Genomic DNA, 12,385 nt, shown 5'->3' on the forward strand with positions numbered 1-12,385 from the left:
TGTCATAGGAATGTTTCACAATATTGGTAATTCTGAAGAGACGGTTTGATAAGAGCTGCATCTACAGTATCCATGAAACCACTCCATTTCTATCGGCTTCTAAGTTTCCCCTTCTGGGGAGTTGTACTGAAAAAAGGACCTAGCTTGAGTTTACTTAACTTATACTTGTTGCTTTTCAAGTTCAGGGCTGGTATAATGCACTTTCACTGAAGAACTGATGCGTTTTTTAGTGTGGAAGTGAATAAAAAATGAATGTTTTGTATTTATATGGTGTGAATAAGCAAAACAAAGCTTCTTCAAAGTCCTGACTGAACTGCTTTCACCATTCCTACAGTAGAAACAAGTGGTTTATCCATATGACAAATTACATAATGTGTGCATACGAGGTCATGACATTTTAGCATTTCATTTTAGCATTGCATCTTATGAAGCGCTATACATTATGTTAAAACAAATGCTACGACCTCTTATACATGTTATGTCACTTGTGCATGTCCCTGTAAAGCATTATGCGTGTGAATATGTTTTATGTTGCAGCTATGAAGGGATTGTGAAGCCATTATGCAGCAACATTTAAATAAAGTATAACCCAGTAGTTTAATTTTAACCAGGACTCTTATGTTTTTGCCTTTTTCCTTTTTTCTAAAGCATTTCATTTCCAGAAATCTTAGCCTGGGGATGCAAGAAGTCGCAAAATACGTTTATTTCACAAAAGCCCTCAGAGAGTAGAGATAGAAAAATCCCTGCAGATGTTCTCCCACTCCTCTATTAGACACAAGTACTTCTACGGGAAATTTATACATGAGACGCTGCCTTGCAGCTTCTGTGTTAACATAAATATTAAATGTTGGTCTATGACATAAAACATAAACACAAAATGTGTTTATGAAAAGGCATATGTGCTGTAAGAAGAGATAGACACGGAATGTATGATGTGATTCCCAGCTGTTTGACAAATGTTACACACTCTTTTAATCAGCTTAATATGGATTCCATGGACAGGTGGTCTGTCCTATTTCCTTAACATGAACAAAAGCTAAGTTTAAACTAAAACCTACACAGATGTAAAGGCCAAAACCTACACCTGACAAACAGGTTCCACCTTCGAGAGATGTTTTGCAACAAAAGACCAGGAACTTTACTGGCCATACCCTTTTTGCATACCAACTCCCCGAGACAAGAGCCGCAAGTCACTTGTCAACATGTGTCCATTGTCGGGAACAGAGAGTGTGTGAGAATTATCAACGACAATACGTGATTTCCCTGGGGCAAAAGTGGGTAACAGTTTCAGTAATCTCTTTAAGATTTATTTTCAAATAGAAAGAAGTAGGCAATTAAGGAAATGCATTTGGTTTGATAACTGGTGACCGCATATTAAGTAGAGTTAGATAAGAGGGATGGCATTATTGTAGCAGTACTCAAGAGCTGGAATTGCTTTTCCTCAGTCATATCAGTGATTTAGATCACTGTCAGGGTTAGTCAGGGTTTCCAGCAAGATTTGCAGTTGAGACCAATGTAAAAGAATTTGCAAACACTGTACAAGCTACAAGAGAAGTTCACAATGATTTGGAGCATCAATCTCTTTTTTTGGTCTTCATTGTAATCTAGGTCTTATTTAAGCTTATTGAATGTTTAAATATTTTAAAAATTTTACAGCGCTAAAAAAGTAGGATGGGGTTTTGAAATTAAAAATAGAAAATCAAATGGACTTTAACCAATAATGGATAATTGGCTAAAATCAGCTGATTGGGTAAATTGAGGGTTCAATCTTATTAACCTATTAAGACCTCTATTTGAACAAAACCAAACTGGGAAGCTTTTGACAAAATTCAAGCCTGGGCAAACACCTGGAAATATTTGATGTAGACATGGGCAGACTTTTAAATTCAGATAGCAAGAACACAACATAAATGGGAAACAGTGAGTTGGAAGACTTCACTGGGTGTTTTGGCACCTTCTAGAGGGTGAGCCAGCAAGGATGGTCAGACCCGACCTGAGCACTGCTCCTACCTCTTCGGCCACCACCTTCTCTGCCTCTTGTCCCACTGCCTTGCAGTTTCTTGTGGTTTCAGTGGTGGTCTCTTATGCTCAGTATCTTGGGTGCCCTCCACAGCAGCATGGATCTTCAGGAATCATGATCTGTTGGTCTCCATGGACCACATATCAGCCCACATGATCTTTCACTCCTTCCCTCTGTGTCCATCTCCCTTGCAGTCTCATCTTATCCGCTCGTGCAAACCTACCCTCTCCCACCACGTTACAGATTTGGAACTGCACCAGGTCTCTTTTCTCCACCAGGTTAGCTTTTCCTCAGCTCTTGCTTTGGGTGCAGCCAATTCTTAGCTTTCCAGTGGCTACTGTCCCCGCAATATCTTTGTGGTGTAGCCTGGATTCTGTTTCTTTGGTTGCCCTTGTGGCTGACCGTTTCCTGTCTGTGCAAACTTCTGCTCCGTTGGGTCTTACTTTATCATCCCTACAGTCATGCAGAAGCAGGACCTATCTAACTCCTTGGCTAGCCCCCTGAAACATAGTTGTAATTTGGTCCCTGTGCTGTACATATTCAAGCTACTGAAGCTCCTTTGTACCTCTAGCATCTTCTTAGGTAACTACTAATGTTTCTTTCCATTCCCTTAAGTGTTGTTATTGGGCAGTCAAAAACTAAGAGAGGCCAGAGTATTCTTCATTGGACCCCGTGTTGGCAACACCAAGTGTTGTATTTCTCAGGACGGCGGCTTTTCTCCACTTTATGCATCCACTCCTTTGCTTGCTTCACTGTCCTCTACATGCTCACTGTATCTTTCAGTGTTTTCATCGAAACACTTCCCAGCCTCTTTAGTGGCTTTTCTGAGAGTGTTGGTATTTCCTTTCCTCCAGCTTTGAACCAGCTCCAGCTATTTTCCATTTTCACTTTCTTCAGTCCTCTTGAATTTACTGGTCATCTTGTTCCAGTTGATAAGCTCTTCCAGGTCCTCCAACATGCACTTCTCTTTGATGACCGATCATGTCATGTCTCGTCTGGTACCTGGCGGACTTTCAACCTCGTCATTGGTCCTCTGCTTGGTCTTTCTGCAAGCCGCACAAGGAGATGTTTTCCTGCAGGAGCAAACAGAGGAGTACGGTGTCACACCTGAAGAAGGCTCCACTGCCAAAACATTGTCTCTTTTCTTTGCAGCATAGAATAAAACTTTACCTTTTCCTCTGCAGCCTATACATGCTGACACAGTTACGTACTTGAATGTTGTCAAAGTTGACACCCTGGCTTCTTTCAAGAAAGATGGTTAAGTTTCACTGGTCATTTAGCTACCAACAACCACACAAGCTAAATGCGTTAAAATGGCCTCCTCTTGTTTGTAACCTTAAGAGCTAATGGTAGTGTCGGATATCTAGGAGTGAGAATATTCTAGGAGTGAGAATATATATATGGACAGCTGAGGTATTTGATCAGAGAAACAGCCAACAAATTAATGCAGTGATGCCTAGTTAGATTAAGGTGGCTCTACAATGTATCCAGCTGAATGTAAAATGTTGGTCTCTATTCTTTCCAATTGTAAATATTACTTTTTTGTGTTTCACCATTACATTATGATAGGATTATTGCTTTGGCCAGTTTTATGTGAACAGGTATTTTTAGGAGCAAATAGGGAAAGTGACAATCTCGCATGCTTCAGACCTTCTCCAATGTATGACCTCCGAAGAACTCTGTGATCCAAGCTCAAGAGCGAAGTTCAGAGCATTGCCCTCCGATTCAGACTCCAGCCAGAAAAATCAGATTCTAAGCCAGCTAGAAAAAGTGGTTTCTGCTCACACTTGCAGAAGTGTGATAACTGCTGCATTGCTGTGACCAGAAAATGTTATTTTAAATCTTACTGACTAGAAAATGGAACCTGTTCCTCGTTATTCACATTTTATATTCACGAGTCCTTTTCTTGTTGAAAGGTATCGGTCTACAGATACTGTGTCGACTAAGTGTGTAAGCCTTGTTTTAGATGTGTTTTTGAGGAGAGCAGCCAAATTGTTTTCCCACAGACCAAAGTCCAACGTGCATGTTTCAGGCTAAACAAAATATTTTGTTAATTCCGATAAACAGGATTGGTGTCTTTTAATTCAGTCCAGCCCTGGTAATTTTTGAGGGACAGTTTTGACTTCGTACAATGCATTTTCTTTGCACCGAGGAACAGCACCTTCTTCAGGCATTCTTTTATATTTTACCCTTTAAATTGTAGAAGAAGAAATGCAAACAAGTCTAGAAACAAATTTCTTGGCGTTCCCTTTAACTTTTGCTGATGAAACTTAAAGTGTATTTTCTTGAAGTAGTATTTAACACAATTGGAATTTCTTTGCTCTCCTGTTTCAGATTCCAGAAAAGAAGAAACATTTCAGATTACATAATGTCTATAAGGAACATACTTAAAAAGAGTCTTGCATCATGGAGCTTCTAGCCTGTAAATTAACAAAATTAGCCAATAGCCTCATTATTTCTGACACTTTTATGTTCATAATTTATGTTCATGGCAGTGACATGTCCATTGTCCCATTTATGAAAACTGCACACTCACACAAAATTAAAAGCACTTTAACTGTGCCTGCTCTGATACGATTCTTTTGACTTACATTTTTCGAATACCTGTGGAGATTGCTCATTGTGGTAGGATTGTGTGTTGATCTGACACGGCATTAACTTGTGTGAAATATTTTACCTGATTCTGCAATCAAGTGGTTTTCAACCCTTTTTGACGGTAAGAGCTGTTCACCACCACATATTAGTATCTGTGTTTAAGGCTGGAATTTTAGAGGTTTACTGTTGTTTTCAAGGTTGCCTTATCAGCAGTATTTTGGTGGCGTGTCATCTTTGAGCAAGGAACAGTTTCTGAAGATCAACGGCTTTCCTAACAATTACTGGGGCTGGGGCGGAGAAGATGATGACATTTACAACAGGTAAGTTGCTCGCTTACTAGAGTGCTTTGAGAGTGCTAGTTTCAGGAATACAGACTGATTGGGCCGTTTAACACAACTATATAAGAGGCTAGATATCCAAGTGGGAAAATGACATTAGATAATAAAAAAACTCAAAATGAGACTGAGAAATAGCTAATATAGAGTTGAATCTGAGAACTTTCTGAGAACATTGTACTGTGACACAAAGTGGCGGCTCTATGAAGGTTGCCCCCTACAAATAGCACAAATTATTTAATATGAGTTAAATTAAAAGCATATGGCTTAATGTCAGAAAACAGAAAGGTGATTAGATTATATGCTGTTAAAACCAGCGTTCGTGCTGCTTTTGTTTCAGAAATAGTTGGGAGTCTTCTTGAGGGGAGTAAGATCTCTCAGTCCCTCTTACAGTGGCATAGGAGAGCCAGCCCAATCTCCTTAGTTTGTACTTCATTTTTGGTAATCAAATGAAGCATTTTTACTGCTTTGGCTTCTCAGAAACAAGGCTTTGTTCTGTCGGGCAGTGACGTCACCCAGCCCATGAAGCTGGCCTCCCTGAATGGCTTTTCCATACGGAATTGCACTGCGTCTGTGCTCGTATGCGTAGATCAGCAACAGCATTGCTTCGGGTGCTTTACACATCTCTGTGAATAAGTTATTTGACTTAATTTTAATGATACAGTTAATGATTTACATAATGATTTACAGTTGTATGCATTTCTGCATCTGGGCACTTTGCAAGCTGGGTGAAGTACCTTGCTGAATGTATTTCAGTATTCAGTATCAGTATTATTTGACTTAATTTTAATGATACAGTTAATGATTTACATAATGATTTACAGTTGTATGCATTTCTGCATCTGGGCACTTTGCAAGCTGGGTGAAGTACCTTGCTGAATGTATTTCAGTATTTCAGTAGCAGTGCCCCACCTGGGATTTGAACACATGGCCTTTTAGTTATGAATCTAGAGTACTTCACACTGCTGCCTAACTGGCAAAGTGTCTGAGACCAAAGAGGTATTAGTTCCCCAGTGCAAGAGCTGGTTGTGAAGTGCCAACCTGGAATAGGTTAGGTGGGATCTTGGCAGCACACATCCACTGGAGGAAAACCCAAGGTTCTAAATGGAAGGATAGAAATAACATCACCTTTTATTAACAATTTCTTGCATTAGGAATGATCTTTTTGCATACCCCAGCTTGCTCTCCATGAGACACACAGACAGAGAGAGAGCCTGGGATCAGAGCGCAGGGTCTCCCATTGTACAGCGCCCCTGGAGCACTTGGGGTTAAGGGCCTTGCTCAGGAGCCCAACGGAGTAGGATTCCTCTGCCAGCTGCAGGATTTGAACCAGCAACCTTCTAGCCACAGGCACAGATCCTTAGCCACAGAGCCACTGCTCCACCCAATGCAAGCGACCCAATTACTGCACCTCCACTCTTTACTTAGTTAACCATCAGCAAGTGCTGCTCCAGAAAGATGGTGATGGGCTCATGGTCTACCTGTGTGTTCCAATCTCTGGGGGTTCATTTCTCTGTCTTAAGCCTGTTTGAAATAAATTTCCCCAGCATGTAAAATTCTGTGGTTTTGTTATGCAGTTATTGCTTTGCTCTTGATGGCCAAAAAAAAAATGGCTTCCATAACACAAAAAGCCTGCATAGCAATTCCATGGCAACATCTGAACACTAAACATACTGTAGCCTCCTTCTTGATACAAACAACAGTGCTATTGAGATAATATGGCAATTTTATTTTAATAAACAAATCCAGAGATTAAGAGTGCGGTTATGTGAATTTAATCAACCGTACTAATATAAAGAAAGGGAACAAGCATTTTCTGGATTTGCCTCTTAATTACCTCTTAATTTCCGCTGCTGTTGCAAGATCTTGCTCTGACATTCTTTAGAAATATTTTTGAAAGACATTTAGAGCTTTTAAAATCCTCAAAACTGTAGGCTTTTACAGCTAAGACAAAAGCATGAGACCAAGATGTCTCTGCTGACTCAGCCTTGAGGAAATGGTGTTCCTTTCAGCTGTACAATGTTGAAGTACTTGTATCCCCATTAGTTTTTAGTATAGTCTACATTCTGTGACTATGTGCTTCCTGTTAAGACACAATTAAAAATAATTCACAGCTTTTCCGTGCTGAGGAACGCTAGAGTCTCTTTTTTTAGAGAAAAGAAGTATGACCTCAAATTAAAAAAGGAAGGAAGGACTTGCCTTGCTTTTTCCTCTCCACCATTATAAAGCAGTTTTGCTGAAATAATTCACAGAAAGGCTATACCAGGGAGTAGCTTTTAGTAATAACTTACTGTTTGTACCTATCCCCACGTAGACTGTAAGACATTCTCCTTTGTAATGCACTGTGAACATTTCTAAACCAAAATGTTTCTTACCCTATACATTTAATAATGGCATCACAATTGAAAAAAAATCTGTGGTTAAATACAGTCTACAGTCATAATGCGTTAATTTAAAAGGCATTTTGCTTGACTGCTCTGTGTGGGTTTTACAAATCTTATACTTTCAAGACAGCTTCTTTGCGATTCTGTTCATTTCTATTATTTAGAGAACAGTCTATAGAGTTACCAGAGAATACAAGAGGCTGAAGGAGCAGTGTGTATCTACCAGCTGAGGGAACACCTCTCCTGTGACTCACTCTGTGACACTCTCACCACAGACTGGCATGCTGTTCTAGCCTGTGTTAACACCTGTACTTTGTTCTGTAGGATATCTTCCAGGGGGATGTCTATCTCACGCCCTGATGCAGTGATTGGAAAATGTCGAATGATCCGACACGACAGAGACCGCAAGAATGACCCAAACCCACAGAGGTACGAACTGGTTTTATTGTCCTTCAAGTGACATTTTTTTTAATGTCCAGTTATGTTATCCAGTTTTTTATCTGTTTATAATAAAATGTTGAAAGCTTGTTAACAATCCCAGGGGAACAGTAGCCTATGGGAATTGTAATTTTCACTGAAGAAAGCTGATTGACCCCAAGATTTGTCAGCCTTACCTTTTCTTTCCTGGAAAATTATCTTAGAACCTCTATTGAGAGCAGCTACAGTCACAGTTACTGTGGAACACAAAAACCCTTCATGCTGTGGTAAATAAATAGCTTTTCCCATGACCCCTGACCTTTTCTAAGGTCCTAGTACAAAAATGACTTCAGAGTACACATAGGGTCACAGTTATTGTGTAACGCATATAGCAACCATAGTTGTTTTATTACAAACTGCCCTTACCATGGTGCTTCTGAAGGGCCAGTGCCGAAAGGCTGGCCGTGTCGTGGGCACACTAGAGTAGGACTATGTGGTTCATTCCTTCCCAGGCTGGTGCAGGAGCCATTACTGGAGAGCCGAATCCTAAAACATAGTCATGCCAAAATGGCTGGGAATAGGACAAAAAGTAATTGGCACTTCGAAATGCGTCTTTTGAAAACACGATGAAGTAAGATGGAAGAATCTTTCCTTTGCTCTTCAGGAACATTATTGGACCGGGAAGAGTGAATTTCTTTTTCTACAGTGAAAGTAGAAATTCCGTAAAACATCCGAATGCAGGACAATGGAAAATGTACTTGAGAAGGGCTGGTTCGAATAAGGCCTGACAATTTGTCCTTCCTCATCTTTTTCAAAAATTCAAAACTGATGTAAAAGTGTTTCAAAAGTGCACAACAGTTAGATAGAACATGAGAAGGTCTTTTTATATTATAGATAATTTAGTCCAGGGGGTACAGAATAATACAATAGTGATACAATAGCAAGAAAGAATACTGGTCCCTGATGCCATGATGGTATCCTAACGTATGCAGGTATCTGTCGGACAAGACCAGTTTTATATTTTTTATTTTTAATTGGGCGCAAGGCAAGGTACACCCTGGACAGGACACCAGTCCATAAAGGGCACACACAGACAGACACACACACACACAAGGGTCATTTGCCCCAGGAGGCAGTAAGATAGTTAAGACTTTATTGATCCCGTAGGGAAATTGATGTGTTACAGCAGACCAGCCCAAGACAAGCAAAAACAGACATCAGAATAGACGAAAAGTTATACAAAATAAATATAAAAGAAATAAAAATAATACATAGGTGTGTGCAAAATATGATTATCATAATCACTGTAAAAACAATAAAATATTTGCAAAATGTGCATAGGTTTATACAGATTGATTGTCCAAATAGTACAATAGAGCAACATGCTGTCCATAGATGAGCAAATGAAGGGCTAACAATCTTAGCCTAGGGCAGCCTTATACACCCTGACAGCTGCCGGGAGGAAAGACCTGCGGCTTGAACACTGTAGCTGGAGCAGTCTGTTGCTAAAAGTGCTTCACTGCCCAGTAACAGTCCCATGAACCGGATGAGAGGCGTTGTTCATGATGGCTGTGACCCTAGCAGTGTGTATTTGGTCTATGGGAGGAAACCAGAGCATCCAGAAGAAAGCCAGACAAACACAGGGGAACATGCAAACTCCATGCAGGTGACACCCCAGGTCTGGAATTGGACACAAGGCCCCACACTGGGAGGCAGCAGTATAAACCACCACTCCACTGTGCCGCCCTAGTGTCATATAATAAATCTGTTTGCCAGGATACCCCAGTACAACACACCCCAACAGACATGATTAGTTTTGTGTCATTTAGATGTGGGAGGCACTGTGAAAAGGAGTGCACACAACAGTGGCTCAGCTGTGGACATGAGAACACGTTTCACGGGCACAGCTTTTAGTTCCTCTGCAATGCGTGACAGCCAGCGAATAAGAACTCTCTACCGCCCGTACAATTGCTCCCGTTTTCAGACGTCCGGCTCACAGTTTGTTGTTTCTGTTCACAGGTTCGACAGGATTGTGCACACCAGAGAAACCATGAACACGGATGGCATCAATTCGCTGACTTACAAAGTCGTTAAAGTAGAAAAGAATAAATTATTTACAAACATAACCGTGGATGTCGGAATGCCAACTAGGTAACCTCCAGAACGATGAAAGGAATGGTTCAGAAATGTGTATATTTGTATATGTAGAAATGCACATGCAATACAATGTATGCAGTCACCAAATGTGCCTTAGCATGCGCTGTACATAAACAGGCTTCAGACCAGGTGTTTTGGAATTCAGTAGCGAAGACTCAAAAGTTGTTCTGAGTGAATACTCTTGACACATCTATGTGCCTTTTCCCCAGATGCATTCCTGTTTTGCACAGCCTCCATTAAATTGTATTTGCATTTTTTTTTAATACGGGAGATAGAGATGTTTATTTTACAAAGTACCAAAAAACCTTTTGGTTCTCTAGTATGTTACTTTTTTTAACAAAGTTTTGAAGTTTTTGCTTGCACGGACACATAAATCTCCCCTTAGCAGTTTCAAACTGATTCAGGCTTTTTTGTTTCAAAACTCAACCAAGTTTCCCGAGAGAAAGGGACGTTCTTTAATTAATTCCTTTTCACTTACTGAAACCTCTTTACAATATTGCTGTTTGTTTTCTGTGTGAAATTATATTTGATATAATGTACAAGTTGTCAACATTGGTGCCCATCTGACATACTCCAGACCTTAGAAAGGAATTAGTCAAAGGCATGTCAAAGCTGCCTCAGACTGAGACTCATTTTCAGATGAGAAATGGAATAGTAAAATAAAATAAACGAAAGGAGCAAGGTATTTCATTGTGCAATTAACAGGTTTCTTTTAAAGCAATATCTGTCAGCCTTAAACGTTTTATAGGAAATCTGAAAACAAATGCAAAGAACGAGAACTTTTTAATGATAAAGTGGTGCCTGGCATGTGCTAATGTTGAACTCTAGCCTGGAGTTCTTGCAATATTGAAATCTATATCTATATCAGACTGTTGTATGTCACCTTCTTCAGGGTGAATCAGTTTTCAGGTGTTGGAGCTTTTTGTTTGTCTTATTTCTGAATGGATGATTGAAGCTGCTTTACTTTTGTATGTGTGTGAGACCAAATATATGGAAAATTCACAGATACAATGACTGGAATCCCAAGAACAGAAGCTGCAACGCAGCCAATATTTTTTTAATTACCTGTAGCAGTCAGTGAGAGCCATTAGCCTCTAAGGAAACCGGATACAGCAACGTTTTGAAGGACACAAATTACATTAAAGTAACATGATCCGCATTTTGCATGTTGTGTCCAGTACCTTTTTTTCTATCAACCTTGAACACAACGCTGAACACTGATGAATTCACTCTATACAAATGTAACTTTGTCTATAAAGAGCAAGACCTGATATAATCACACCAAGCTTATCAGACACAATTAGAAGATTCCAGCAAACAAAGACCTCGATTAAACTACAAAGAGCATATAAAAAGTTTGCAGCTGGTGTTTTCATGCTCAGTGGATATGTTGCCTTGTTTAAATGCTATTCCAAAATGCTTGGTAAATAACTGCCTTTTAAAGCTCTGTCTGTGGATACAGGCAAGTTTTTCTCTAAGACGCTTAAATACAAATGTTGCTTATTTCAACAGCACAGTCTTGTGATAAGACAGTCTCTGTAATCAGGGTTTCGATCACAATAAAGGGGTCAAAAGAGAATGCATTCCTATGGATGCAGCATGTTCATTATAACATTGGGCCTTTATAAGCAGGGTGCGTTATACCGAGGTTTGAAGCATTTTGTTTTAGTTTATAATTTACTGTGTTTGGTTTTTCCAGAGATAACCTTGCTATTGCTTTTTATCTTTGTATTTTGTGGAACAACAATATATGGAAAGTAAAAGCAAACTTGAATCCATTAAGCTGTATGTCCAAAGACAGTCTCAGACTGTTTTATTTTTATCTTGCTGTGTGTTTTTTATGCTGCTGTTGCAAATCATCTCGAATTAAATTGGTAAATTTCTGTGAAAAGTTAAAAAGGCCATGAACACTATTTGATGTATTTATATGTTATGCAGTGCATTTCTGCTGTGTGAAAATTCAGCTTTTCAGAGGAGAAAAAGCCATTGAAAATGCAGTTTTAAATTCTTGTTGTCTCAATTCTATTGTTATATTTTGTAACATCAAGGTTGCATTCTTTTGGAAATCAGAGTTATTATTTTTGCATTTCCTTGTTGAGTTTGGGGGAATTTTGGTCTTTTTTGGTGTGCTTTAATGAAAAAAAAAACACTTTTGTTTGGATCACATTAAAATTCTTTGGAGTTTGACTTGAATGTTTCTTAATTACATATATACGTACACCGTACACAGGAGTCAATAAAATTAGATTTTGCTTTGTTGTGTTTTTACCATCTTCTATACACTAAATTCTATTCTGTCATGAGAGTTTGTATTGAATGTTTCCATTACAATATGTACGTTAAAAATCACTTAGCATTCAATTGGATTAGTTGGTAAAAGTTGATTTTTCAAGTCATTAATCTACTACTTGACTAATTTAACCTGCAATGATTCACTAGGTTTGTGATAAGGATATGCATGTTTTGCAGTGCAAGAC

At 39.3% G+C, this 12,385-nt stretch overlaps 1 protein-coding gene across 1 annotated transcript in view; it reads left to right on the forward strand.

Annotated features, from left to right (window-relative positions):
- b4galt1l (DP-Gal:betaGlcNAc beta 1,4- galactosyltransferase, polypeptide 1, like) overlaps positions 1–12,095 on the forward strand; it is a 35,282-nt gene extending 23,187 nt beyond the window's left edge. The window contains exons 4-6 of the mRNA XM_069189400.1: positions 4,813–4,935; positions 7,659–7,763; positions 9,771–12,095. Of these exons, the coding sequence (XP_069045501.1) occupies positions 4,813–4,935; positions 7,659–7,763; positions 9,771–9,906 (364 nt within the window). The 3' untranslated portion in view covers positions 9,907–12,095. The remainder of the gene's footprint in view (positions 1–4,812; positions 4,936–7,658; positions 7,764–9,770) is intronic.
- The last annotated feature ends 290 nt before the right edge of the window (positions 12,096–12,385 follow it).

This window comes from Lepisosteus oculatus, chromosome 1, assembly GCF_040954835.1.
Source record: "Lepisosteus oculatus isolate fLepOcu1 chromosome 1, fLepOcu1.hap2, whole genome shotgun sequence".
Classification (NCBI taxonomy): domain Eukaryota; kingdom Metazoa; phylum Chordata; class Actinopteri; order Semionotiformes; family Lepisosteidae; genus Lepisosteus; species Lepisosteus oculatus.